The sequence below is a fragment of the Manacus vitellinus genome, unplaced genomic scaffold (genome assembly GCF_001715985.3).
Source record: "Manacus vitellinus isolate BGI_N305 unplaced genomic scaffold, ASM171598v3 scaffold_42_pilon, whole genome shotgun sequence".
Taxonomy (NCBI): domain Eukaryota; kingdom Metazoa; phylum Chordata; class Aves; order Passeriformes; family Pipridae; genus Manacus; species Manacus vitellinus.
This window is the reverse complement of record NW_021940553.1, coordinates 2,160,040-2,187,742: the sequence shown is the minus strand read 5'-3', so window position 1 is coordinate 2,187,742 and position 27,703 is coordinate 2,160,040. Positions and strand designations below refer to the sequence as shown.

The 27,703-nt window shown below is 44.9% G+C and overlaps 1 protein-coding gene across 1 annotated transcript; it reads left to right on the top strand.

Moving 5' to 3' along the window:
• Positions 1 to 115: 115 nt before the first annotated feature.
• On the top strand, positions 116 to 26,469 carry LOC103762009 (urea transporter 2). The gene is given in 10 exon segments (XM_029962162.1): positions 116 to 216; positions 14,370 to 14,555; positions 16,606 to 16,795; positions 17,244 to 17,372; positions 19,821 to 20,013; positions 21,575 to 21,722; positions 23,250 to 23,384; positions 24,653 to 24,702; positions 26,102 to 26,299; positions 26,301 to 26,469. Coding segments are annotated over 10 exon segments (1,314 nt in total). The 5' UTR covers positions 116 to 203; the 3' UTR covers positions 26,373 to 26,469.
• Positions 26,470 to 27,703: the final 1,234 nt, after the last annotated feature.

Sequence of the window (27,703 nt, the reverse complement as noted above, 5' to 3'; positions counted from 1 at the left end):
CCCTCATTTTCAGCTCAGTTAAGAAACTAGGCATTCTTCCATCTTTGGCAGGAAAACCACAGAGAGGAAGTATTTTCTGAGCAGATCTCATCCCAGGACAAGAGCAACCAGGAGCCAGCTGCCAGCAGAGGTGGAGCAGCTCATCCAGCTGCAGCTCATTGTGCCTTGGGACAGGAGTAAGGGAGAGGCAGCTGCCAGGTTGGATGAATATTTTTGGTAGGTTGAATGCAACCCGCAGGTCACCTGCCCTCTGCCTTGTGCATGTCCATTCTCCAATGAGTCAAAAGTCCCTTGCACCAAGCCACAACCTGGGTTCCTGTCTCAGGAGCAGAAAGCTCCATCATGAGTCAAGGTACAAGGCAGCAACAGCAGTGCCCAAGGTCCCCTTCAAACCATTCCACGTGTCTGGCTACAAATGACTGCTGAACTTCAAAACTAATTCCCTTTTCCAGATTCTCAGCTCCTTTTACTGCTTAAAATACTTATCTGTCCCATTACCTCAACTAACATGTTGATATGTCAGTTGAGGAACACGTTGGTAAATCGGCTGCAAATGTTTCCTCTCCTTTCCCTGCCATGCCCAAAACATACAGTTACGCCATCCTGAACTCACATAAACTCCCAACTGTGTTTATTTCCGAGCTGTAAAGCTGATTTGACTGTTTAAATTGATACAAGGAAATAGAAACAAATCACTTTACAGCCTCCAAGTTGGCGTCTGCTGCCCAAACATCGTTTTTTGTGCCTCAGGCCTCAACAGTTCTCCACAAAATGGGTCTGAGCCCAAGCCATTTAGATGAGTTAGTCCTCACACATGTATTTTAGGGATTTTCACACTCACATCTTGGGTTATTGGGGGTTTTTTTGTTTTCCTTTCATTTAAGTTCCAAATATCTGGTTTTCTTTAATCGTTCACATACTTACTAAGGACCTTGCCAATGTCCATTTAAACCAAATAATGGTGTCTTGAGTGGTACTGCATCAGGCCATCCAGAAAGCTACAATGTTTTCCTCTAGTAAAATCTATAATGAGAACTGTGTGAATAACTGATTTTTTTTGTCTTGTTTTAATGCTTGAGCTGAAAAACTAAGAAAAAAAATATAGTATTGGATGAGTCTTAAAACCGTTTCATTTTTCTCAAAGGAATGAAAACAAGCACAAAAACACAATAAATGTTTTATTGTGGTACTTTTCTCCTTTGAAAAATTATCACTGAATTTAGCTAAACTAGGCTTTAAAACATGCAGACAGTAACTCTTTGATTTTCCCTTTCTGCATTTGATCTTTTTTTATTTTCTTCTGACAAAGTGCTCTGCTAAATACAGCTGTTACTCCTAGATGTGGAGTGACCTGAAACTGGTTTTTTTAGCAATAAAATGCATCTTTCTCTCTAAAATTATTCTTTTATATCCAGAAAGGGAAATAGATCTAACCTTTCCATCTCTTATAGCACAAAACTAAATGATACATTATTCTTAATTTTGTTCCGGGGTTTGGTTTTTTTTTTTTTGGCTAAGGTGCTTGGAAATATTGAATAAAATCTCTCTGGTAGCTTCTGAGGCAGCTTCTGCTTTATCACCCATAATCCTGCCTAGAAAGCAGTATTTGCTCATGCATGGGGATCAGCCATGGGACTTGGCTTATACCATAGCCACGGAAAACATAACCATGGCACAGAGGTGACATATCTAATGTCAAGGGCAACATCATTTAAAGTGTGTTTCTTTCACTGACTGTCACCTTAGCATTTCAGCTCTTGCTAGAAGAAACACAGGAGATCCATAACAAGGACCCCTGAGTCCCTGACCCCAAATCTAACTCCACCTTTGGCTCCAGATGAGGTTCAGACTGAGGGATTCAAAGGAAGTGGAAGCAGCCCTTGGCTCTCCTCTTTGCAGCTGGCAAACTTCAGCCAGACCCGTGGCTTTCCAAATCAACTTTTCATGACCCTCCAGACTAATCCCAACGTTTGCCCTGGACTCAGTACAACTGGCAAATTTGTATCGTAAGCCTCGTTAAGCATCCTCTGGTCTCATAAATCCTATATTGCCCAAACACTGGCCATGGAGGAAGCACTGAGGGTGACACAAGCCTAGGAGTACGGCATTTAAATAAACTCACACGAGTTAGATGTTTCCTGCACATAACTGGAAGCCTTCATTGAAACAAAATGTTGAATTTTGAGCATCACAACAGAATCTAGTGCTAGGCCTAACCTTGGCTATAGATAAGGCATATTCCTCCACGTGAAAATTTACTGTGAGTAAAACAAGCTGAGGCAAACTCTGTATTTTCCTTCACCAGCATGCCAAAGTTCAGCTGTAAGGGTCTGCAATGCATCTTTCAAGTGCTGTAAAAATAACTTGAACAACGATATAGGGAATGAGAAAGGCATAAAGTACATCAAGAGACTTGAGCTTAAAGTGTTCAAATAAAGGGACGTCAATATTCTCCATCACAGGACTCGCAAATTTGAAAATAACTGTAGCTCTGTAGTCACCATTTTCATGGAGATTATCCCTGATCTCAGGCCAGCCTGTGCCAGAAACACGTATCAAGGAAAAATTCAGAATAAGGCTACCAAATCAACTGAGAGCAACACAGCTTTCCTCCATGGGATCAACAAAATTCAACTCTAACCCTCATTCTGCAGCAATTCATTTAATGTTCATAATTCCACCTGATCACCATCCTCTGAATGTGCTCATACTGCTAAAAAAAAAAAAATTAGTAATAAAACATTTTTTTTAAAACCCCTAAAATTATACAAATCATTAACATATCTGGCCTGAACAAATTCTAAAATCCTGATTTTTTTTTTATTTTAAAAAATTCTTCAACAAACAAGTTTGAATTTTAAAGTTTGAATTTTAAATTTTAAATTCACCAATACCTGCCTCCACATTTTTCCAAATCACTTCTGCCCCTGCAACTAACCCTCAGTCTCAGGCAATGCACTCTCCTCAGTCTAAAAGTGACCCCCAAACTGGTTCACCTAGCCAGCTGTGAGAGTGAACCCAGTGTTACTCACACACACAGGGTGAAAGTGAGGGTACCTTACACAGAGACACCAATACCACATTTTCGCCTCTTTCCACCTGAAGAACTAAGTGTTCATTGCAGAAACTGGCTGTGACTTTGTCTCTGCTTCCCTGTTTCAGAGACCCTAGCTCTAATCTGCTGCCTATATCCCACTCCTTCCTTTCCTTTCCTCTGGAGGAGTCCAACATTGACCTAATCCTGGATGTCCATATGTTTTTTTCTGGAAGCCCAACCTGAACGCCTCTCCAAGCTCTGGCTGGGTTATTCTCACTACTCACACTTGCAGATGACACACATAAGGAGGTCTGGCAAAATGCTCTTTCTTTTTTCTCCCCCTTCCTTTTCCTCACAAATATCGATGTTTCAGCTAAAATATATGCTACATAGACTGCAGTCTCACTTATCCCCTGTGCAATGGGTACTAACCTCATCCCCAGCGTTAGGTATGGACTATACACCCACTGACCCCAACTCCCACAGCCAGGAGAAACTGGTAAAAAATGCCCTCTGAATGAAAGAAAATAAATCGATAAACTGGGATGTGCTATGCTGAATTTCACAAATCTTAATCCTGACACTGCTTTTAATCTGTAACTCAGTCAGTCTCCAGAAAACAAAAGGCAGGTTCTGGTGCTAGCTGAAGTCCTCAACACAGGAGCATCTTTGGAACAAGGAGATAAGACCTTCTGCATCCGTGGGAGAGGGCTGAATCTCAGACAAGACTTGAAATGACTCAAGGCAGCCTCAGCATGATCCAGCAATGTCCCCATTGACCCCACAGCACACTGGGTACACTTAAATATGTGATATTGCAGATATACAGGATTGTATTTTTTTAAAAAGATTAAAGCCAAATTAAACATTTTGAAATATCTAAATTTTTAAAAAAACAGTAATTTTTTTTTCTTGTTAGAGATGTTTTTAAAGGAACGGGGTTGTTCTGCACACACCTACAAAAGGAAGAGCAAGAAAAACCTTGCTCCATCCTGCAGTAAACAAGTCCCCACTTGTAAGCAGAACCAGAAACATTTTTCATGTACAACAATACAAATCCTGAGCAGCTCCCACGAGATTGATGGATATCACCCTTCTCTTGCTTTTATAAGTGATATTCTATTAACTAGAGAGGAATAAAACCTGAGATGACAGCCAGACTCCATCACATCCTCTGGGCTAGAGCTGCTGCAAGAAAGGGAAGCAGAGGCTGTGGAGCAATGCCAGGGGCTGCCAGGAGTCCCAGCAGCCACAAAGTTGTTATCTGCAGCCCTCACTCCTCTCCATCTCTTCCATCTTAGGTCTGATGAACAGACCATTAGCATTAGAGGAATCCCTCCATCGCATTTCCAAAACTCATAAGTCCATTTCTCCAGCGCACAAATGCCAATCATCTGCCACATGAACAGCTGAACTGGGGTGTGAACACAAACCCCCCCAAACCACATAATCCTAGAATAGTTCAAGTTGGAAAGGACCTCAAAGGTTTTTGAGTTCCAGCTCCCCTGAACAAGGGGACACCTTTCACTAGACCAGTTTGCTCAGAGCCCTGTCCTGCCTGGCTTTGAGTACCCTGCAATATGCCCCACTTTTCCATTTTATCCCAGCTGGTAATTCCCAACGCTGTTACCAGCTCGGGAAACTTGTCCTGTAGTCTATAATCTTTGAAGTGCAAACTTCAGACTCGTGCAGAGCAGAGAGCAGAAGTGATGTCTGTGTTTTCAGGTGAGCAAAGCTTCAGACTTCAAAGGTTCTGCATTAAGTCTGAGAAGCTTCTTAAAGATTGTCACCTGGGTTTCTCACAAGCTGGCTGAAAACGCATCCATACATGCAGATAAACGTATTCTTTGATCTGAGTGATAAAAACAACTGTTTTTCTTCGTGTAAACTCCTTTTTTTTGTAAATGTTTATGAACTGTGGGAAATTATGTCTCTGCCAGAATTTAAAATAAAGTGATTCAATGGGTTTGCCTTTCGCTTACCATTCATTATTGCTCACAAACATTGCAGGAATCCCCGAGGAGTTTTCAAGGAAGGTTCATGGTGTTGTAGTTACCAGGGAAACACATGATAAATTGTTGCTATCTAAAAAAGAAAATCCCCATTAACTTTCTATTAAAGAGCAAGCAATGCAAACTATATGGAGAAATGCCTTTATGGTTACCATAATAAAATGCTGTATGTTTTGTTTCAAGATTTAACCAAATACTGGCCAAACTCTGACATTTTTATTCATTGTGAACAGCACCCAGCATTTTACAGTCTGTGGTTTACCATGCATTGTTAAAGACAGTCCAGTATTCAGCTGGGTCAGCCCAGGAACAGCAGACACCATGTGATTGCGCCTGCAGTTAAAAAATGTACAGGGAAAGCTTTGCTAAGCTAGGCTAGAAAAACCAGCAGTGCATTTCACACCAAAATTGAGTCTTTTTGTCAGCTCCCCATGGCTTGTTCAGGTTATCCAATCCCAGATGAAGAGTTTGCTGTTTTAGCAACCAAATAATTTTGCATAGTGTAGGCAAGGTTTCTCAGTGCATGTTGGCATTAGTTCTTTGGACATGGAGCACAAGTGTTGCAAATCACCAGTCACCTGGCCCTACAGATTACTGATGGAGACAGGGATGCTCCAACCCTGCCTTGCCCTTGATGCTCCAGGGAGCAAGAACACCACATGGCATCACCTAAGCAGCCACACAGAAAAACAACAAAGCTTCAGGACTCAAAGCCCTCTTTGAGCACTTGCAGACCATATGGGCAGTTTGAGAAGGAATCATCACTTTCAAACAGCACCTCTCAGAGGGAGTTAATGTCCCTACTGTCTTTTGGTCAGTCTCCAGCCTCGGAGACTGACCACAAGAGCTGCTTTGACCTTACTGCAACAGGAACTGCCTAAAACCACCTTCAGCAGAAGTTAAATTAAATCTGCCTTCTCCCACACTAAAATGTCCTAAAGGCACGTTTCCCTCCCTGTCCTCTCTTTCACACCCATCAGTTACGGTATCTCAGCCCAGCAGAAGGCAGCTTTCAACAAAGAACAGTAATTTCACTGGCAGCTCCAAACTTATTCACATTTGACTGCCCGTGTCTGTCACACTCAAGCCTTACAGAGTAAGACCCTGAATCTCTATAGTGAATTAAAAGGATTTATTCTCATTTAAGAGGTCACCTCTGAATTGATGAGATACATTCCGTAGCTGACTTATCCAAGTTTCCACTCTGAATTAACAAGAAAGCAGAGATATTGTCCACTTCCTTGCTGTATTATTCCCATCTTGCTACTCTCTGGATTAAAGAAGGCATTCATTTCATCGGAGCTCGTGTTAGGACATCTAAGCTTTGTTCCACAGGAGAGGATCTTTAGAAGATTTCTGGCAAGTAGAGGCGGTGTTACGGGACATAGAAGTTAATTTTTCCCTCTTGGTGTGATGGAGCAGTGACTGGTTTCGAAAATGAAGACATGCAGCTCATGATCAATGTGAAGGAGAAAGACACAGGGTAACATCAAAGTGATGTGTTTAGCAGTGGCTAAACATGAGCCCAGGGGGGCAGTGGCCCCGGGGCTGTCCCAGCCGTGCTGTGGCAGCAGGGCCAGGGCAGTGCCCTCCCTGTGCTGGCACTGCTGAGGCACCTCCAGTGCTGGGGCAGTTCTGGGCCCTCAGACAAGAGAGACACTGAGGGGCTGGAACATGGGCAGGGAAGGGAACAGAGCTGGGGAAGGGTCTGGGCAGCAGGAGGGGCTGAGGGAGCTGGGGGGGGCTCATCCTGGAGAAAAGGAGGCTCAGGGGGGACCTTCTGGCTCTGCAACTCCCTGACAGGAGGGGGGAGCCAGGGGGGATCGGGCTCTGCTGCCAGGGAACAAGGGACAGGACAAGAAGACAAAGCAATTCTTCGCTATAAAGGTGTTCAGGCATTGGAAGAGGATGCCCAGGGAGGTGGTGGAGTCCCCATCCCTGGAGGTGTCCAAGGAACAACTGGATGTGACACTCAGTGCTCTGGGATGGGTGACAAGGTGGGGATAGGTCATAGTTTGAACCTGATGATCTCTGAGGTCTTTTCCAGCCTTTACTATCCTATGAAAAAATCTTCAAGATTTAGACATAGTATGGACATGAGGCTCTAGGTCAAACTGAAAGAGCAGCGAGAGCTGCATGTAGGTAGGAATGAAGGCAGAGAGAAACAGGAAAAAAGGTGGGAAAGGGAAGGCACAGTGAACCCAGGAGCTCTACTGGCAGGACTTTTTCCTTGACGTATCTGTGGAGCCTTTCCTGCTCCAGGTCAGACAGGATAGCCATCTGAAAACGTCTCACACCTTCCCTGTCCCTTCCCTTGTAAGAAAAGGCTGGTCCTGGTGATGGTCACACCTCTAAGGCCATAATACTCTAGAGAAAGGAGGGAGATTGGGTTCTCTTTGAAGGTGGGAGGCACGTGTGACCTCCTTTACCTGCCTGGTTTTTCTAAATACCCTGAGGCACTACTTTAGTTAGAAATTTGACATCACACCTGGGTTTAGCCCTAGCTTTAAGTCAGTGTCACCAAGATGCAAAATGATGGAACAAAAGTCTCATTTTAGTCAGTTGACCTGTTTTCTTTTTCCTCATCTTATTTTTACTTTTACTGCTCTGCTTCTTAAATCCGTTCCTAAAACAAGCAAACCCTTTCTGTTTCCATTTGCAAAAAAAAAAAAAAAAAAAAAAAAGAGTGAGAGAGACACACATACACAAAAAGCCAAAAAGAAACAGAGAATCCAAGTGGAGAGGTATGTGTTATTGGACAAGTGTTTAATTTATGGAACTTGGCTGGCAGAACAAGAGTTTGAGTTGTACTTCAATAAGTGGAGCTCTTAGAATAAATGTGGCTTGTAAAATTGTTTTACAGTCTGCTTTGCCGAGCAGCCAACACCTCATGGAAACCTTTGAAAAACATTCTGTTTAGAAGCAACGGTTTTTATATTTCATATTTTCTCTATTTGTTTTCCCCTCTGGTTTTATAACTGAAACCATATGCAGGAAAACAGGATTTTTGTGTCTTAAAATATCTACCTGATCTGACTACTTCTATTATTAAAAAAAAAAACAAACCAAAAACGGTTAGCATTTTGAAAATTCTTCATGGATTAGGCACTTGGTTCAAACATGAACGTGTCCTTGTTTGATACTCAAGTCAGCTACAGGTTTCCCAAATAACTTTGGGATAGTCACTTTGTTGAGATTCATCACCTCTCTCCCCAAGTACACGTGGTGCAGATGTGTGCATCTAAGCTGTCTGTCTTTCCCATTATAAACAGAAAATGTAACAGAATTTGAGACATGATTCATCTGTGTAGGATGGGAAGGGATGAATCATGCTCTAGATCCATATATTGTCCAGTTCTTCACTGGAAGTCAAATCAAGACGCTCAGGTACAGACATTCACACTGCAGATACCCACAGTTACCCTCCTAAGCCCCATCTTAGTCTCTCTGTGACACTAAAACGATGAGATAGACCCTTCTGGAAGGAAATCAATCCCATCCAATGGTGATGTCCGACACGCCTGGGTGATCTGCCCAGAGATTATATCGATCAGTTTGTGTCAGCCCTAGAGAGACCACGTAACTGTAAGCCTCTAAATGGTTATAGAGAGTCAAGGGGAATAGATCTGGATTCAGATAACGTATTAGGAAGAAATGCTTCCCTCTGAGGGTGGTGAGGCACTGGAACAGATTCTGCCCCATCCCCGGTAGTCTTCAAGGCCAGGTTGGATGGTGCTTGGAGCAAGCTGGGATAGTGGAAGGTGTCCCTGCCCATGGTAGGGGAGTGAAACAGGATGATCTTTAATGTCCCTTTCAACCCAAACCACTTTATGATTCTAAAAATCCTTCTCTACAAACACCATTCAGGAGCAGCAAGGAAGTCAAACCCTGCTTCACAGTTACATACACACGTGCCACACATACAGAGGATATCAGCACAGCTTCTACCCCAGACACCAGTACAATCCATCAAATAAACTCTGTGCCCTCATTGGCATACTGGGAGATACTGCTGCAACAGAGGGGAAAGAAGAAGTAGTAAAGTTTTGCCTTGGAGCAAAGAAAAGTATTGCATTACATAGTGCAGAGACCGGGAAAGGAAGACACAGAAAGACTCCAAGACCACAATGTAAAAGCCAATTATCTAAATAAGGATGTAAGAGTCATATTTAGCCCCCTAAGTTAAACTATCCTGATTGTTAACTGTCTTGTGGTAGTTGTACTTGTACAGAAATGACAGAGCTGCTCTGGAATGTGGCTTCATTTAATGCCTGTGATAGGAAACTAGGTCACTTGAGCATTTTTTTTCCTCTTTGGGTAGGTTTGTTTCTTTCTTTGTTTGTTTGTTTGCTTGCTTGGTTTTGTTTTGTTTGTTTTTACTTTAAAGGTCCGTGGCTAAGGGTTTCATACCTGTTCTCAGAAACTGTGCTGCGTTCACCCTCAGCGAAATGCCCTGCTTTATTCATTTGCTTTCAGCATCACTGGTTGATCCCTGGTAGAGCCTCACTTGGTAAAGTCATTACAACTCAGCCAAGTATTCTGTCACCATCCCAGAGCTTTTCCCTCTATCCATACATGGTATTTCTTTTCTATTCCTTTATGGTTCCTTAGGAGAGAAATGTGCTTTTGCTAAGGGCTTCTTTTCGAGGCCCTTGTGTGGCCACATCCCTTGAAGCCAATGCGTTTCTGATCACTCTGCTTTCAGCACAGAGGTGGAAAGATAAATTACCCAGGCTTGGCTTCAGGTACCTTAGCACCAGGCTAAGCTCCCAACACAAACAGCAGCCCTGTAAAAAAGTTGGGTCGTGTTACTCATCACCCACCACCCTAGTCATGCACCAGCTCACTATTCTGAAAAAAAAAAAAAATGGTGTTTTTTTCTTTTCATGAGACGACCAGATCACTGCGGGCTGTGTGATGGTGCTACACTGGGAACATTATCTCTAGCAACACAAAGAGAAACACAGAGCATACTCTGGGAGGCTTGAAAAATACACATCTCTCTGCTGCCAGCACCCTGTGCCTCAAAAGCGGGCTACAGCAGGTGTCTGTTTGGGGATAAGCAGGCACAGGTAGGTCTGGAGGTGACTCCTAATCACCCTGTATTACCCTGCAGTCTGATAAATGTCCTTAACGAGCAGGACTGCTCATTACCACACTGATGAATCAGTGTTTGCTGACAAAAAGACCCTTTTCTCGGGGAATTCCTCATCAGCCCTAGGTGTGCCGTAAGTGATTCAGGCTCTCATTAGCCCTAATTAGATAATTGTTCAAATGATTTCTCTATTTTTCGTGGAATCTGTACCACTGAGCACCAGCCTATCCACAGGCTGACAGGCACTTGCTGCAAAGAAATGGTGTTTTTCCAGGGTGATATTCCTGCAGGGATCACTGTGCCCATCACAGCCCTCCAGTATCTTACCCAGCTGTTGCAGTCTCTTGGGCTTATCTGATGTAAAGGCCCATGATTCAGCTGTGTAGAGGCTTTCAGCATCCCCAAATCTCTTTTTTTTGCATTACTTCTTTCCCCCAAAATTTGGTAATTCTTCAGCCATCTCCTCCAGTCATGTCCCAAGCTGCCTTCCCATCTGAGGAGGGTGAGTGTGCTCCCTTCAAGGCGAGTTTCAGTTCCTTCCAATTCATAGGAAGAAAGCAAACAGGAATCATAAAGAGGCAATATTTTTTTTTATTAGCCCCAGGACTTTGATGCCCTTCTTGATGTGGATTACAGGCCTGTTACAGATGGCTCAGTTATTCAAAAGCACTAGCCTGGGACTATAGATCCCACTTCCAGAAACTTCAAGGTTGACCTTGGCAAAATCTCTTAGGCTGGCGTTTTTCTTGCCTGAAAACAGCCCTCTAAAAGCTCAGCCACCAGGCTCCCTCTGCAGCCAGTGGAAAAAGAGAGGCAGACAGCTTTTTTTGTCCCATCTCAAATAGTATGTAAGAAAAATGGGATATGAATCACTCTGGGGATGTAGTTTTTCTCTACAGAGAGGAATTGACTGCAAAGGAGTCTAACATGACAACTTTGCCCTTAACCCCTAATAGTTCAATGATGTGAGCAAAGACAAGAACTTTAAAAATTCACAGGTCCCACATCTCAGTTTCAGAGGGAATTGAGCTGTGCAGTCTTGTAAATACAGGGTTGAGGAGCTCTGCAGTCATGCTTCTGTTTGTAAAACCCACAAGTGTTTTTTTCTGGTGAGGTTTCAAACAACCATAAGTTTTTCAGATTCTATGATGAATAGACACAACTACTCAGTCTTTATCCTCCCTGCTGGTTAGAGCTGTACTGCACTGCTCGTGGTGGTTACTGCTCGCAGCAAAAGGACCACTGACTTTTCTTTATTAATGGATCCTGAAGAATTCCAGGCCATAAGAGACGTTCCAGTCTCCTTTGTGTGGATCCACTGCAGCTATTTGAGCCCACCTCAACCCTTGGAATTATTTTGAGAGGACTTCTAGAAGAACACGAGCAAACGAACAAAACAGGTAACATGGAATAGAGTCATGGAATTATTAAGGTTGGAAAAGTCCTCTAGGATCATCGAGTCAAACCATTAACCTAGCACTGCAATCCCACCCCCAACCCGTATCCCCAAGTGCAACACCCACAAGCCCTTTGATCACTCCTAGGGATGGTAATTCTACCACAGCCCTGGGAAGACTGTTTCAATGTTGACCAAAGAACCATCTCTGATACCAGACACATTTGCTAAATATGACTATTAAGTTCTGGAGGGAAAGCAACCTTAAGGACAGCCTGATATTGCTCTGGAGTCTCTACTCTGCTTCTGCTGTTGACTTCAGGCCTTGTGTCCCTCACAAAAATTACTGGTTGCCTGTCTAGAGCACCCAGGTTGAACTGTCCACGGGAACAGCAGTGAGCTGAAGTGGGCCCAGAGCTACACTGACTATCAGGAAACCCAGAGCCATGATGCATCTTACAGAGGCCCAGCCTCCGTGGGATGTATCTACACAAAAATATCTGTTTTTCCAGCAGGACCTGGCCTCTTCCTATCTCGGAGGGATGCATATTCCCAATATCTGACCATTGCATATTCCCTCAACCTAGAAGACACAGTGGAGGAGAAGGGTAACTCCTGCTCAGTGTTCCCTACACCAGTGTCCTCCTGTCCAGCCACAAGGAAGCAGCCAAAACTGACAGTCACCAAGGCTGCCTTAAACTGAAATAAGAGATTGGACTCAGTTTATGGGCAGAATCAGATCACAGACAGGAGAAAACCAAGAGGGGCAATAAAACCACTGCACCCCTCTTCTTCTGCTCCTTGCTTGTTCCTGCATTGATTGCAGCTGTGCAGAACCTGGGAACCCTGCTGTTTACAACCCCCTGAGACACAAGCAAGGACTGGATCAATTCTCCTGTGAAGGCAGTCTGGGAGAGTTGGTGTTATTCAGCCTGGAGCAGATTCTGAGGAGATCTTAGAGCCCCTTCCAGTGCCTAAAAGGGTTCCAAGAGAGCTGGAGAGGGACTTTGAGCAAGGGCCTGGAGTGACAGAACAAGGAGGATTGATTTTAAACTAAAAGAGAAGAGATTTACGTTTGATATAAGGAAAAATACTTGGCTGTGAAGATGGTGAGGACCTGGCACAGAGAAGCTGTGGCTGCCCCAGCCCTGGAAGTGTCCAAGGCCAGGTTGGACAGAGCTTGGAGCAACCTGGTCTATTGGAAGGTGTCCCTGCCCATTGCAGAGGGGTTGAAATGTTATGTTCTTTCACATCCCCTCCAATCCAAACCATTCTCTGATTCTCTGATTCAAGGTTTGGAGTCTCCTTGCACAACCGCACTTCTTGCTTTAGACCACTCAAAACCTTCTGTGATTCTCCTCCGACAGGATCACGCAAACTGAGTGATGCTTAGGCTTAGTTTACACACCTCCACATAGCAACAACACCTCTTGCCGGCACATCCCTCCCCAGGCTGGTGCTGAGGTCATCCCGAAGGCTCTCGCTGCCGTGGGGACGAGCTGCCGGCAGGGAGAGCCAGAGCACCGGGGAACAGGCGCTGCGCGACGCGCTGCCAGGGGTGAAGGGAAAGCAGCTTCTGATGCTCAAGGACCTTCTTAGGAGGGCATTCTGAGCCACAGATCTTCTTACCATCCGCCTGTCGGTGTTCGTCTCTGCAGAACAGCCTTCCCAGCAGCCGAGCATCCCTTCCCAGCCCGTCCTGCTGCTGCCGCAGGCGCTAACGCTGACAACCTGTCTGAGCTACCCAAAAACAGCCTCCCACCAGAAGATGGTGCCCATATTCCACGGAACTGGGGGCAAGCCCTTCACGATGCAGTCCGCTTTGGGGCTAGAAGAAACTCGGTCGCAGTTTTCCAAAACCATTAGAGCAAAACCCACAGCTGATGCCAGACTCCCTCAGGCAGCAGGGAGGCAGTTTTGCAGGTGTGACCTGCAGTGTAGCAGTATTTTATGAACAAACAAAATAGGCAACATGGAATAGAACCATAGAATTGTTAAGGTTCTGCAGTGTAGTGTATTTTCTCTTTAGAGTTTATATTGTAATGGACTTTTAATGAACGAAGCCCTGCAACTGTAACTGTGAGATTAATAAACCCCTACCCCTGATGAATATTCACCTGCTAACTAAAATTCAAACAGCCCTGAGCCAGGGTGCTTATCTTTGTCTAAAGCCACATGTGGATACTGATTTCTGTGCAATACTTTGATGCTACCCCGGGTTGCTCTCAATAGTCCATCAAAGGCAGATGTGGAATGAGGGGTGATATATGAAGGCACCAGCTCAAAATATCAAAAGGGATACACAGTTCAACCTCTCCTCTAGTATTTTCTTGTCCCCTGCTCTCTGCTTCTGTACTGGCAATTTGCATTGCTTCCCTCCAGCTCTCTGCTGGCCAAACATCAGCAGTCTCCCTCCTCAGTAGCTGTCAGAGCAGCTATACTCAGCCAAGCATGGTGAGCACACAGGTACCACTCAGTTGCTTGGCAAATGTCATGTCCCCTGTCAAAGCAGCAGCTTGTCATGGGCTGCAAAAGGAGCCGGAGTGATGGTGGGATGCTGCAGGGCACCAGGGCCACATCCCTCTTTTCCCCTGCAGCTCTGTGCCGCAGCTCCATGACAGCAGCAGGTCACTGCCTGGCCCACATCCCCAAGAGCAGACACCACTGCTCTGGGCAGCAGCAGCACACACCACTCTGAGCAGTGGATCAGGCAGACCCCTTCTCCATAGACATCCCATCTTTGGAAGAAAGATATCACCACGGGGTTCTGAAGGTTGTCAGGGCGCAACCCAAAAGGTTTTTCTAACACATCATCTCTGTGATTTCCAGCTGTCCTTCACCCAAAAGAGATGGAGCTCGGCGAGATTGTTGTGACTGAATGTTCCAGTGAGAGGCAGATGTACAAGAGGCGGGTGCCAAGAGCCCAGGACCTGCTGTGGAGAAGCAGAAATTGGATCCACCAAGTTTTTGGGTATCTCACAGGAGAAATGAAAGAATATGGAGAGTGGATGAAAAGTAAGGACAGAGATGTGTTTGGGGCTCTCTGGCTGGGGACATCTCTGTTGCCAACAGTACTTTCAGTGCTGGGGCACGACGTGAGAGTCTGTTTCACTCCCCGAGGCAGAGCAGAAGCAGCATGGTCCAAGCTCATTGCAAACTTCTGGCTTCTTCCTTATTCTCAGGAAGGAAATCCCACTGCATCCTCTTTCCACCACCATGGCTGCATGCAAAATTCAGCACAGGCCAAAGACATCTTTTACACTTAATGAGTTATGTGTCATTAGCATCACGTTCCTTATAGCAGTGCCCAGAATCACACGTCAGGGCCAGGGATCGAGTCTCATTTGTAACTGCTCTGGACCAGCCACTGTTCCTCATCCACATGGGAATCGTGTGGGCAAAGGCTCTTGTGTTACCATCTGTGGGGCAGCAATAGGCACTGTGGGTGTTATGATGCTATAAAACGCAAACTGAGACTGATCTCAAAGGTTCGATGTCCAGACAGGAACAATGCATGAGCAGATGGCCCCTGTTACCCAGAATCACCAGGAATGTGGGTTTTTGAGAGGCTGTATAAGACTGTGGGTCCCCTATCAGGGCTAGGTTTGTTAGCAGAGCAACTGCAGCAGTGGGAGAGAAATAAGTGCACAGACAAGCTGCGCAGCAGCTATCACTGGTGGAGAAGTTGGGATGAAATGCTCCAGACAGGCTCATCAGGCTGCAGTGTGTGTGATTCCCAGACACGGGGAAACATCTCCTTCTGTTTCTCTTTGCTGCAGCAGTCCATGCGTTTTAGACAGCTTTTCTTACTCAATATTTTGAAAACATTTGGCCACTGTCCTCTGGTTACATTTGAATTTTTATGGTTAATACTTGTGTCTGAATCTGAGCACATTGCTGGTAAGTGTTTCACAGCTCAATACCAAATAGGAATTAAAATTAATTCAGACAAGTCTGGTCATTTTTCTCTTAGGAACTCATTCCTACTCCTCCTCATTCCTACTCCTTAACCCTGTCTGGAAAGAGCATTTTAGGAATAAGTCATTGCCTATAATCAAAAAGTAGCCTGACACTTAATCCTGCGTCTAATTAACAATCTAAGCTAACAGAATTAATTTCAAATCTTTAGGAAGATGAGAGCTGCATACACACATTGCATGAACATTTTGTACATGCAAGCTCCTCTTTCTCACCTGTTCTCCTTGCACCTATTCTCCCGCTGTGTGTTTAATAACACACAGCAGTTCAGAAGTGGTTACAGTTTTCCCAGAAGAGAGAAAGAAAAAAAAAATTCTAGCCAAGTACCAGCAGCAGCATTTATTGCACGCTACAAGTCCCTCCTCTGCCCCAGGAGATCATTAGAAGCACTGTATGTAGATGCCCTCAGATAGGCTGCCCTGGTCCCACCTTCCCCTTGCACTCACCTGGGGCACCTGAGCTTGGTGCCCTTGTTTGCTCTGTTCAGGTTCAATAGCCTTCCCTAAAGAACAATAACTCTTTGTTCTTTGAAAGTGCCTCTTTGCCATAAATACAGTCCAAGTTATAATAACTATTTTCTTAATTTAGGTTCTTTAGCTCTCAAAATACTTTTTAGACACCTTTGACTCCCTCTCCTATACCACCATGTTCTCAGTTGCTGATTTTCTTCTTAAAACAGTTAAATTGTTTCCTTTTCATATTTCCCTGTCTACATATAAACCAGTTTCAGAGTCCCTCTCTGCATCTGAATTATACACCAAAAAAGCCCTGTTTCGTCATTAAACTTATAGCAGAATATAATGTGATCTACCATGCAAGCAGTTGTTTGACTATTTTTGATCGCCATAAATAAATCACTTTTTTATCAATCCCTCCACGAATCTTATAGCAGTACCCAGTCCATCCCTATTAGTTTTCAAGCGCCAGATGCAAAATACACTGAGATAACAATGAATCAGAGAGTGGCTTTGCAGTTTCCCCCGTTAATACCTCACCTCTGTTCCGTGGCCAGAAGGCAGCTGCAGGGATGAGTGTGCTTTGCTAAAATGATGCCTTACCAACAGCATTCTCCTTTGATCTCCTCCAGACAAGCCCTTAATGGTTCAGCTGGTGGACTGGATCTTGCGAGGGACCTCTCAGGTGATGTTTGTCAACAACCCCCTCAGCGGGCTGATCATTTTGGTGGGGCTTTTCCTCCAGAGTCCCTGGTGGATGCTCACGGGCTGCACTGGAACTGCTGTGTCCACGTTGACTGCACTGGCTCTCAGTCAGGACAGGTAGGTGGTACCTCACATCCTCATACCCTTAGTAAAAATTGGTTCGTTGTAACATCTGGAGCCCACTGATGGCTCGCAGCCACTCATTCGGGACAGCAGACCAGCTTTCCTTACAGGTGGTTTGGAAGCAGCTGGGTGAGGACAGAGCTGTGCTCCAGGAAGAACCAGCCTGTCCCCACAGCTGTCTGTCTTCATGAAAACAGATGGTTAACTCTCTCTGATAGCAACTGTCACAACCACACAGCTCCTACAGGTCACTAAGGAGACCCCTAGACCCCCCCCCCATCCTCCAAAAATTCCCAAACTCTCCCCTTCCACACGCCAGTGAGAGACAGTACATCAACAATCTCACTGCTTTTTTTATCCCTCCCTTCACTGGGAGCAGGGTACTCATAAACTGCATCTCCAGCATGTCTTGCTACCTTGCAGACATTTATCTCCATCACAGGTCAGCCATCACAGCTGGGCTGCACGGCTACAACGGGATGCTGGTGGGATTGCTCATGGCTGTCTACTCCAGCAAAGGGGATTACTACTGGTGGCTTCTCCCTCCTGTGGCGGTTATATCAATGGCCTGGTAAGTACCCCTGCTCCTAAGGACAATTCTCAAGGAGAGAGTCCGGCTATAAACAGCTTGAACACGCTGAAGTCCCCTCTGCCCTACACCAGTAACTCCTGCAGTGGGTGGCAGTGGAATGATGTGCTCATCCACACGTGGAGCTCCTGAGGGATGTGGCAGGAGCTGAGGGCACAGACAACACTGATTACAGCACGTTGATAAAGCAGCCCCACCCTAATTCTCCAAAAATATCCCTCAGGAACCGGACACATTCGGGGTGGAGGTCATGGTGCCCAACACCACAATGGTTCTTCCACACCCAGGTGCTGAACCGACCCTGTGCTCTCCCTCGGGCTGAATTCAATATTCCCCTTCACAGACATGCAACCAGTCACGAGCAAAATTAATTCCTCCAAGCAACTCCAGACGCCAGACTATGTCCTTCCAGGATTAAATTTTCCATTTTTAAACATGGACCCTAACAGCACTGCAGAATCTATTTAACAGCCTTAGCTGAAATTAATTTGTCACATTTTAATCACTGTAAGCAATAAGATGCAAGTCATTATTGGATTTCACTGCTTTTAAGATCAGATTATTTTTTTTAATATATTTCATTTCTTTAGTCTCTCTCAGCAAAGGTCATTTTATAACAATCTCTCAAAACCCAGTGCATGCTGCGAGAATGTTTAGCTTGTCTTATCTGCCAGAATTCCTTGAGGCTTTTTGTTCAAACTTTTCTTCATTCTTTTAGTTCACAAGACTCGAGGGTAGAGCTGAAAGATTTTAAAATTAGACAGTTCAGTGATGTTTTAACTGATATTTTGAATTTCAGCTTTAGAAGTCAGCATTTCTTTAATTGTTTCCTTTTTTCCTGACAAGATGTATAAGTGGCAGAAGCTTTGTGTTTCAGCACAGAAATTAGGACACCATTTTCACTGAAGTACTGATTTTTTTTTTCCTACAGCTAGAAGCAATAAATCTGTAAAGTCCTTTGGGAACCAAATTTGTCAAAAAGAAAAAAAATAGTCTTCATCTGAGATTATACAAGGAGAACAAAGCATTTTTCCCACTGATAGCATCTACACAGCAGGACACAAGATGTTGCTTTCGAAATGCCAAATAGTTTGGGTGGGGTGGGGTTTTTTTATTATAACCAGCTTAATGACCTTCTAGGACTCAAATGCAGCTTCTTGAAAAAATTAAGTCTTTAAATTGATTTTTTGCAAACTATGCAATGTCCACTTCTGCTTGGAGTGGACCATAAAAGCTATTCAGTTCACTTGTATCAGAGGAGCTCAGCTGAAAGCAGCAGAACAGAGGCCATTTCCATCAAGGACAGGACCTGGCCATTTACTCTCTTCCACAAGATTTCTGGGCCCCATAAAAATGATATATTACCCTGCCAATATGATCCCATAAAGTCCATCACGTAGGACACACACTTCAAGCGGAAATCCAGCAGTCCTGAAAATGATCCTGAGATCTGGCAAAGTTTGTGTTCCAGGTTCTACAGACAAGAACTTTGGAAAAGGTCATGGCACTTCAGGGTTTGAATGCTTTTTAGCGTCCTGTCAATAACAGGTTGAGGGTCACCCCAAACACTTCAATGTTGAATACATTCAATCAACCTCTTTTTAAAGACAAATCTCAGCTTTCAGAAAATGCCATGTGATTTTGGATAGCACCTGGGCAGCACGCAGTAACATCACTGTCTTTGACATCACTCGAACATCAGTCAAGGTCTGGGTGATGTCTGGCACCAACATCTTTCACAGCTCTGTTACACTGGTGACTTCATCTTACACTCTCTGTAAGACTCTGAGGAGCCCTAAGGACTCCTCGCTCCCCAAAAACAGTGTCTAACATGATAAATATTTCTGTGTTCCTTAGTGGAAGATTTTCCATCCTCCCTGGTCACCTCTTCTGCTTTATTTCTCTTCCAGAGCCATCTTCTGATATCCTGCACACCATTTAAACAAAAACAAAACAAACAAACAAACAAAAGGCAAATTAGGTAATTTCCAGCTCCCTCTTGCCTCCTCAAGACAGCAGCTTTTTTAGACCACCTAAAGTTCCCCACAGTTTTTCACGTGGCATTCCCAAAATCGGCTCTTCTGTTTCCTGCTGAAATTTTCTCCTGAATAAGAAGTCAGATTACCTGTCTCCACCCACATCTAAATGCTGTATTAGATGTATTTCTTTGCTGATTCCCTGAGCTCAGCACAGTTACCAGAGGAGCTGTCCTGAGAGAAGGGTGTGCAGTTTGCACCATCCATGAATGGATTAGACAGTTTTTTCAGAAAGATGAACAGCATTCTGCAACTCTTTGTCTGGTGCAGACTAACATATTAGGGTATTCACTACCTGATATTTCTAAATGTTCCACCACTATAATTGTTCCACCTGTTCAACCCTATAATTGTTATGCAAAATTTATATTCATGTCTCTTCTCCTCTTCTCAGCCCCGTCCTGTCCAGTGCTTTGGGATCCATCTTCAGTAAATGGGACCTTCCTGTTTTCACTCTGCCCTTCAACATTGCAGTGACTCTCTACTTGGCAGCCACAGGACACTACAACCCCTTCTTCCCCACCACCCTCATCAAGCCTATAGCTGCAGTGCCCAACATCACCTGGTCTGCAATCAGTGTGCCACTGGTAAGCTTCCCGCCAACAGATCCATGATATTTCACAGAAAGGTGAGCATGAAGGCATTCACTTCTGGACAACGCTTTCACGTGGGTCAGAATGACTATGGTATGTACAGCCAGGATAATTCACAGAAACATCATTCAGTGCAAAGAGACCAGTGCCATAAGATTCCCAGGGACAGCCCTGGCTGATCCAGAAGAAAGGCCGGTGGAGCCTGAGGGAACAGAGATCCTGAGCTTTTCACTCCACCTAAACTCGGACTGCCCCAAAACAAGTCTCTCACATGCTGTCAATGCAGAAGCACATGTGGACAGGCCCTCCTGCTGTCCAGTTCGGGTTAAAAACGCATCAGCAAGACAGTAAGTGGCAACACGAAAATTCAGAGGAAACATTGGGATTCCAAAGCGACAGAAACTCATTTACACCCAGGTCTAGATCTGGAGGGTCACCTTCCCACAACAGCACAAGGGTAACTGACCCAAAGGGTAGTGATCAACAGCTCAGAGAACTTGTGGACATTAGAGACAAGTGGTAACCAGTGCTTTCAATATCTTCATTAGTAACACAGACAGAGGGATCGAGTGCACCCTCAGCACACTTGCTGACAACACCAAGCTGAGGGTGTAAGTGACACATCTGAAGGGCAGGACCATCCAGAGGGACCTGGAGAAGCTTGAGAAGCGGCCCATGAGGTTTAACAAAACCAAGTACTGGCATTGCACCAGGTCAGGGCAACTCCTGGGATCAGTCCAGGCCATGGATGAAACAGATGGAGCAGCCCTGGGGAGAAAGACTTGGGGATTCTGGTGGGGGAGAGGGTGGACATGACCTAGTCCAGAAACCCCCCATGCCCTGGGCTGATCCCACAGTGTGGGTAGCAGGGAAGGGGGGGATTCTGCCCCTCTACCCCCTCAGGTGAGACTCCCTTGCAGAGCTGCCTCCAGCTCTGGGGGCCCAGCACAGGAAGGACATAGACATTGGAGCAAGTTCAGAGGAGGCATCAAGTTAATTAGAAGGATGGAGCACCTCTTGTACAAGAAAAGGCTGAGAGAACTGAGATTGTTCAGCCTGGAGAAGAGAAGGCTTTGGGCCAACCTAATTGTGACCTTCCAGTACCTAAAGGGAGCCTACAAGGAAGAAGGAGAGGGACTTTGAACAAGAACAGGTGGCGACAGGAAAAGGGGCAATGGCTTCACACTGAAAGAGAGTAGGTTTAGATCAGGTATTAGAAAAAAATTCTTGACTGGTGAGACTGGTGAGACTGGTGAAGCACTGGAATAGATTGCCAGTTGTCCCACCCTGGAAGTGTTCAAGGTCAGGTGGAACAGGCTTGGAGCAACCTGGGATAGAGGAAGGTGTCCCCACCCATGGCAAGGGATTGGAATGAGATGATCTTTGAGGTCCCTTCCAACCCAAACTGTTCTATGACTCCATGATTTACTCACAGTCCAACTCAGAGCCGGGGTTCCTTCCTTTCTGTTTCAGCCAATAGCTTGGAAAAAATAACATCTGTGTCATTCAGGGTACAGAGAGACAATTACATGCCCTTTTCTACCATCTGCTGCAGCTCCTACAGTCCATCCCAGTTGGAGTTGGTCAAGTGTATGGTTGTGGAAACCCTTGGACTGGAGGCATTTTCCTTGTGGCTTTGCTTATCTCCTCCCCACTGATTTGTTTACATGCTGCAATTGGATCGACAGTGGGGATGATTGCAGGTAAGAAATATTCAACAAAGTCATTTTTACAACCAAGATATCTTGATCCAAGCCATCACGCGACTCTGTCTAGGCTTTGCAGTTGTGTGTGCTCGTAGGTAATTGGGGAAACATTCCTTTTTCAACTGCCTCTAAATTTGGAAGCTCTTACTGAAGGTCACACGACACACTGAAGGCAAGAACAGAACAAGGTTTTCTTTGAGCTTTGAATTTGTTAATAGATTTGTAATTCAGGCAGGGGGTTTGTTCCACCTTGCTTAACCCTCTAGCCACTGGGTGTGATGAATCCCATGGAGATGATCTTAAAGAAACCTAGAAAAAGAGTTTCAGAGCTGATCTCTTGCCTCCACAATTGTTTTAAATTACCACCATAAGCAGATGTCTGCCACAGAGCCGATCAGCCAAGGCAAAGAAAAAGACTTTTCTAGATGCAATTTGCTCTATCCTGCTGTGGATTTGTAAAAATAGCTAAATGAATGCTACTAAAAATGGCCTCTGTCTCCACTAACCAGAGAAACAACATTAAGTCAGGAAACATGAACGTGACCTTTGAAGTTAGACAACATTAATACCACTCAAATGATCAATGGTAATAAAAACAGAGGATGGAATAAGTGTAGTCTGAGACAACAACTTCAGAAAAGGCACAGTTGTCCAACAAGTTCTCTGTGCTTTGAAGCACTTTGTACAAGACTGGAGCTGCCTTATATCAGTGTTTTTAAACAAAACTGTCCAAATTTTGTATGCCTAGGAGCATATGGCAGCTCTTGTACAGGTCTGACATTTAACCTGGAAGAGAAAGGTCAGGGGAAAGTATCTGGGGATAAACATGGTGATGAAACAGAGGACAGATCAGGACAAAACAGCAGGAAATGCATTAATCTTACGAGTGGCATGAAGGTGGCCTGTGCACTACATATTGTGCTCTCCTTTTGGCTGGGACTGCTGAAGCCTGTGAGGAATCCTGCAAAAGTTTCTATGAGGTCAGATTTGGAGCAGACCATCAGCTCCCATCCCTGTGGAGAATTTCCACAGCACTGATGAAGTGACCACCTCTAGCAACTAGACCGCATCTAGCAAAGGTCACTAGGAAGAGATGGAAAAACCCTGCTTACTCCCACAAAAGACATGCAGTTGTGCCTCTGATATCCAGGATCAAGGTATGCATGAGGTTTAAACAGTATGTGTGAGCACAGCTTTCTGAAAGGAGGACACCCAGGGGAGAAGGTTCTCATGGCTGGACCCCTCAGGTCATCTAGGGGAACAACTACAACACGCTCAGTGCATGCACAGAAAGTTTTGCCTAAATTAAGCCTTTGAGACTGGGCCAAATTCCAACCCTAGGTACACTATCAGAGCTCCAAAATAACGACCTTCCTTTTTCTGCATGTGCACACTGCAAACGCCAGCACAGATAAATTCACCTAGACATCAAGAGGGAAGAGACGACAGATCCCCAGAAAGGGACGGGTCCTCCTGCAGACACCTCTCGTACCTGACCCCCCAGCCTTGCTTTTTGTCTTGCAGCACTGAGCATTGCATCCCCATTTGACAGCATCTACCTGGGCTTACACAATTACAACTGTGCCCTGGCCTGCATCGCGGTCGGGGGGATGTTCTACGCCCTGACCTGGCAGACGCATCTGCTGTCACTTGCCTGTGGTGAGTACCTCTTACATAAAGGGAAGCCAAAAATTTGTGCAGCCGAGGCAGCCTATGAGTAGTGCAGGTTTAGGGTCAGCTACCAAACACAGGCACTGTGCAAGAGCTGTTTCTCTGGTGGCAGCAGCGTTGAGCCTGAATGTGCAAGTGAGAGTACAGAGAGAACAGCATTAGACCCTGATAACGTAGAAACACCTGGAAAGGGTGGAAATACCATTCGTGAAAGGGACATAAGCTATTCCACAACAGATTCACAAAAGCAGCCTTTTCATAACTATAGGTATCATTAGAGAAAGCGTGCCATAAGAAGAGAGCTGTTGCAGAAGGTCAGTTTAAAATCCATCTACACAAGCACCCCGTCTCCAACAGCAGCCAAAACCAGGCACTATGGGAAGAACTTAATAAAAGAAATTTCCCATTTAAGGAATTCCTTAGATTCACCCAGCCTCCAGTTATCTTCATTTCAGTAGTTTTCTGGCCTGAGCACAGTTTCTAGATTGGTCAGTAGCTTTTCATTCCTTGACTTATTCCTTGGTTGCCCGACCTTTGCTCCTGTTTTCCCACCTCTGGCATCCGGGGACAAGGAGACCCACTGCTGACTGCCTGTGGTGTGAAGGCACAGGAGAGAAAATTTCAGCAGTCCCACACTTCTGAAGAATTTCTGCAATTCCCTCTCCATATGGGTCAAGTCATGCCAAGTAAAAAGTAATTAAAGATAAAAGAAATGCCACCGTCGCTTGCAAAGTGATGACAAAACAGAGTTCTTCATTCACCATCCATCTCTACAGGGCACAGAGAATGAAATGTAGTCACAGAATTGTTTGGGTTGAAACCTATCTTTAAGACCATTGAGTACAACTATTTCCCCCAGCACTGCCAAGGCCACCACTCACCCATGTCCCCAAGTGCCACATCCACAGGGTTTTTAAATCTCTCCAGGCATGGGGACTCCACCACTGCCCTGGGCAGCTGTGCCAGGGCTGGATGACCCTTTCTGTGAAGAAAGTTTCCCTAATATCTAATCTAAACCTCCCCCTGGTGCATCTTGAGGCCGTTTCCTCTTGTCCTGTCACTTGTTACCTGGGAGAAGAGATCACAACTTTGGGACATTTCAACTAATTGTTGAATTGTAGAATTAATCCTCACACCAGGTAGCTGGCAGGCTATTTTACCGTGCATTTGGGCAGTGCTACTGTGTGTGATAATTTTTTTGGAGGATTGAACAATAATTTCTTCATCCTGAGCTCTCTTTGGTCTTCTTTTCTCAGCATTATTTTGTGCCTACTCCGGAGCAGCTCTTGCTAATGCCCTCTCTGTGGTAAGTTTGGGCCCTTGTTTTATAATTGGGGTTTTTTTTTATTTGTTTGTTTGAGCCATGTTTTGTTTTTTTTTCTGATATAATGTTGAGGAAATCCCTCAGAATTCTCTATGTCACCTTTGACAGCATTGAAATGAGAATGCTGCAGCCGGTGACAGGTCTTGTACAAACTCTGTGTCAGCTGAATTGTGCCCTTGGAGACTCCATAGCTGATAATAAGATTTCAAAGACCTTTGTATCATGTTATCCACAGCAGGGTTGTGCATGTGTATGTGAGTTCCAGCAACAGCATATGGTTTGAGATTAAATGTTTAGTTGAGCAATATCTTTTAGCAATTCCCAATGGTCTAAATTTTCACTTTCTTCTTCCAAGGTCTTTCTACAACTACCCCTACAGACATTATTAAAGTTTGAACTGGATGTAAGAACTAAAATGAGGGAGAGACTGTTCTCTTAAGTACAAAGTTATTATATTTGGACAAATCAAGAAAGGGGTGAAGCCAGAAATGCCAGGCTTTGTTTCTTCTTTAAGATCTGAGAGATTAAAGCAAAACCATACTTTAATAAAATTGATTTACTAACTTAAAAGAAAATAAAGAATAAAACTAGCAGCTTCGTGCAATAAATGTACTCATCTGGCACCCACTCAGTACCATGTAGGTCCCTGCAGATGGGCTGCTTTAAGCACACCTTCTTTTGGGATGCATCAGGGAAAAAAAAAGGACATCCACTTTTTCTCCCTGTGATCTTGCTTTTGGCAGACATCAGGTCAGGTCAAGAGGTGGGGAAACAGAGAAGGATTCGGGGTTGGATGTAATGCCAGTGACACACAGTTGTTGAGGAGAGTGAGTGAATAACACTCTCAATACATGACATTTTATAGAGCGGAGAGGGTAGAATTTGGCTCTTTTATTAGAGAATTTAAATGTCCACCAGTGAGATGGGTGTCTTGACTTTCATTGCAGTCATCAGAGCTCTGGAGCCTGATTCAGTTGCTTCAATATTGGTGTCAGGTGCCATCCAGCACCAAGAGCTGCACCTCCAAAAGGACTGAGGTCTTCAGTGTCGGCTGCTTTGTGTAGCCCCACACACTCCAGACAAATTAGATACCTCCGTGTGAGCAGCTGAGTTGACATTTGGTAGCAAAGGAGCTTCCCAGAATTCCACTGACCAGAAGGAACCTTGCTCACACGTAGCCTCCACCGCCTGCATCTCTGGATTCAGACAGGAGAATTCTGTATTGGGGGTGGGTCAGGAATACACATCCTATTACACCCTGCCCTCAGGGAAAGCTCTCCCAACTCCTCAGATGCAAGAATTTAGCCACAGGCAGACATAAGAGGGAAAAAGCAAAAAGCAGTACCAAAATCACCTCTGTGTCTGTTTTCTCTCCCCCCAGCTCGGGCTGCCAGTCTGCACCTGGCCTTTCTGCCTGTCCGCGCTCCTCTTCCTGCTGATGAACTCGGAAAACCCAGCCATCTACAAAATCCCCCTCTCCAAAGTCACCTACCCAGAAGCCAACCGGATCTACTACCTGAGGATGAGGAGAAGGGCCTCGGAGAGCAGGAGAGAGGAGCAGAAAGGGAAGGAGCAGAAGCCCCCCCGACGACTCAAAAATAAGCAGGGGAGGCACCCCCCTGTGCACCCCCAAGAGCCGCCACGCCCACTAATTCCAAGTATCCACAACCGCACAGTTCTGGGGCAGCTTTCCAGACGTCATCCAAGCACACAACACAGCCACAAACACCACCTTTGCCAGCGGTCTGCAGGCTGGGGATTCAGCATTCCACAGTCCAGAGGGAACACGGTTTTGCCCTTGAGCTAAGCTTTACAAAAAGCACTCAGGTAACATAATAACAGCTGCCTTATCAATCCACATGCTGTTAACTTGAAAGTGACCCCTTATCAATAATAATTATAAGAATAGGCAGAAGAACATTAAAGATGACAGGAGGCTGTATTTAATTTCAGAGGTGTAATTTAACAAAATAAGTATGCTGAGAAGGCATTGGTGTCTAATAATAATAAATAATGTAAGAACTACGTCAAGAGCTGCACTTCAAATTAAGAACATGTGTATTTGAAAGTGGAATAAACAGACTGATCTCTTCCTCTCTTGTGTCCCATCAATGTCTAACCCTTTTAGTACCTCTAGAGATGCAACACACACAAGTAAATATTCTTACGGCTTGCATAGCATTTTTGGTGCCATCTCCTGGCTCCTTGTTAAGTGAAGGTCTGAATATATATGCTTTAATCAGACTGGAAAAGAGAGTAGCTAGAAATGATCAAACATTCTTCTTTTCCTTGAATAATTTCCTATCTTACAAATAGATCTCTTTCCTGCTGACTGCAGGATAGCAAGACGGAATCCCTACGTGCATCCAGTGGGAAATAGGAAAACTCCATGTAAAAAGTGAGATGAACATTTACTGCTGGTGGCAGTTACTGAAGTTCATTCTCTCCCTTTCCTGTGGGAGCAGATCCTTTCCATTAATCCATGAGAAATTAATAAATCAAAGGTTCCCCTTGATGTCTTTTGGGTGTCAGATTGGGGTCTTCACATGTTTCAACACTGCCAGTTTATGCTTCCTCTAAGTCCTCAAAACAGGGGAGCACCAGTTGCCCTAGGGAGGGCTTTTCTTGGGAACCTTTTCCAAAACCTCTGCAGAGAAAGCCTGCCAGAAAAGGCTTCCTCATTCTAAAGTTGTTTTAAATGATCAGTTTAAAATCGCGCGCCCAGAGGACATGAAAATTTAAAATCCAAAAAGACTGTGCGACCAGAAACACTCAGACTGTGCCTTTATCACCAGAAAGCAGCAGCAGCAGCAGCATCTGCCAGCCCCTCTAACTGTCCCCTAGAAGCAGCATCCAAGATGGAATTCAACCTGGTGAACAAAACCATACTCTCACTTATGTTCAGGTGCTTTTTGAACAGGTGAGACCATTCCAGGGATGCCTGGTAAACTTTAGGATTCCTCCCCTCTCTGCCAAGATACCC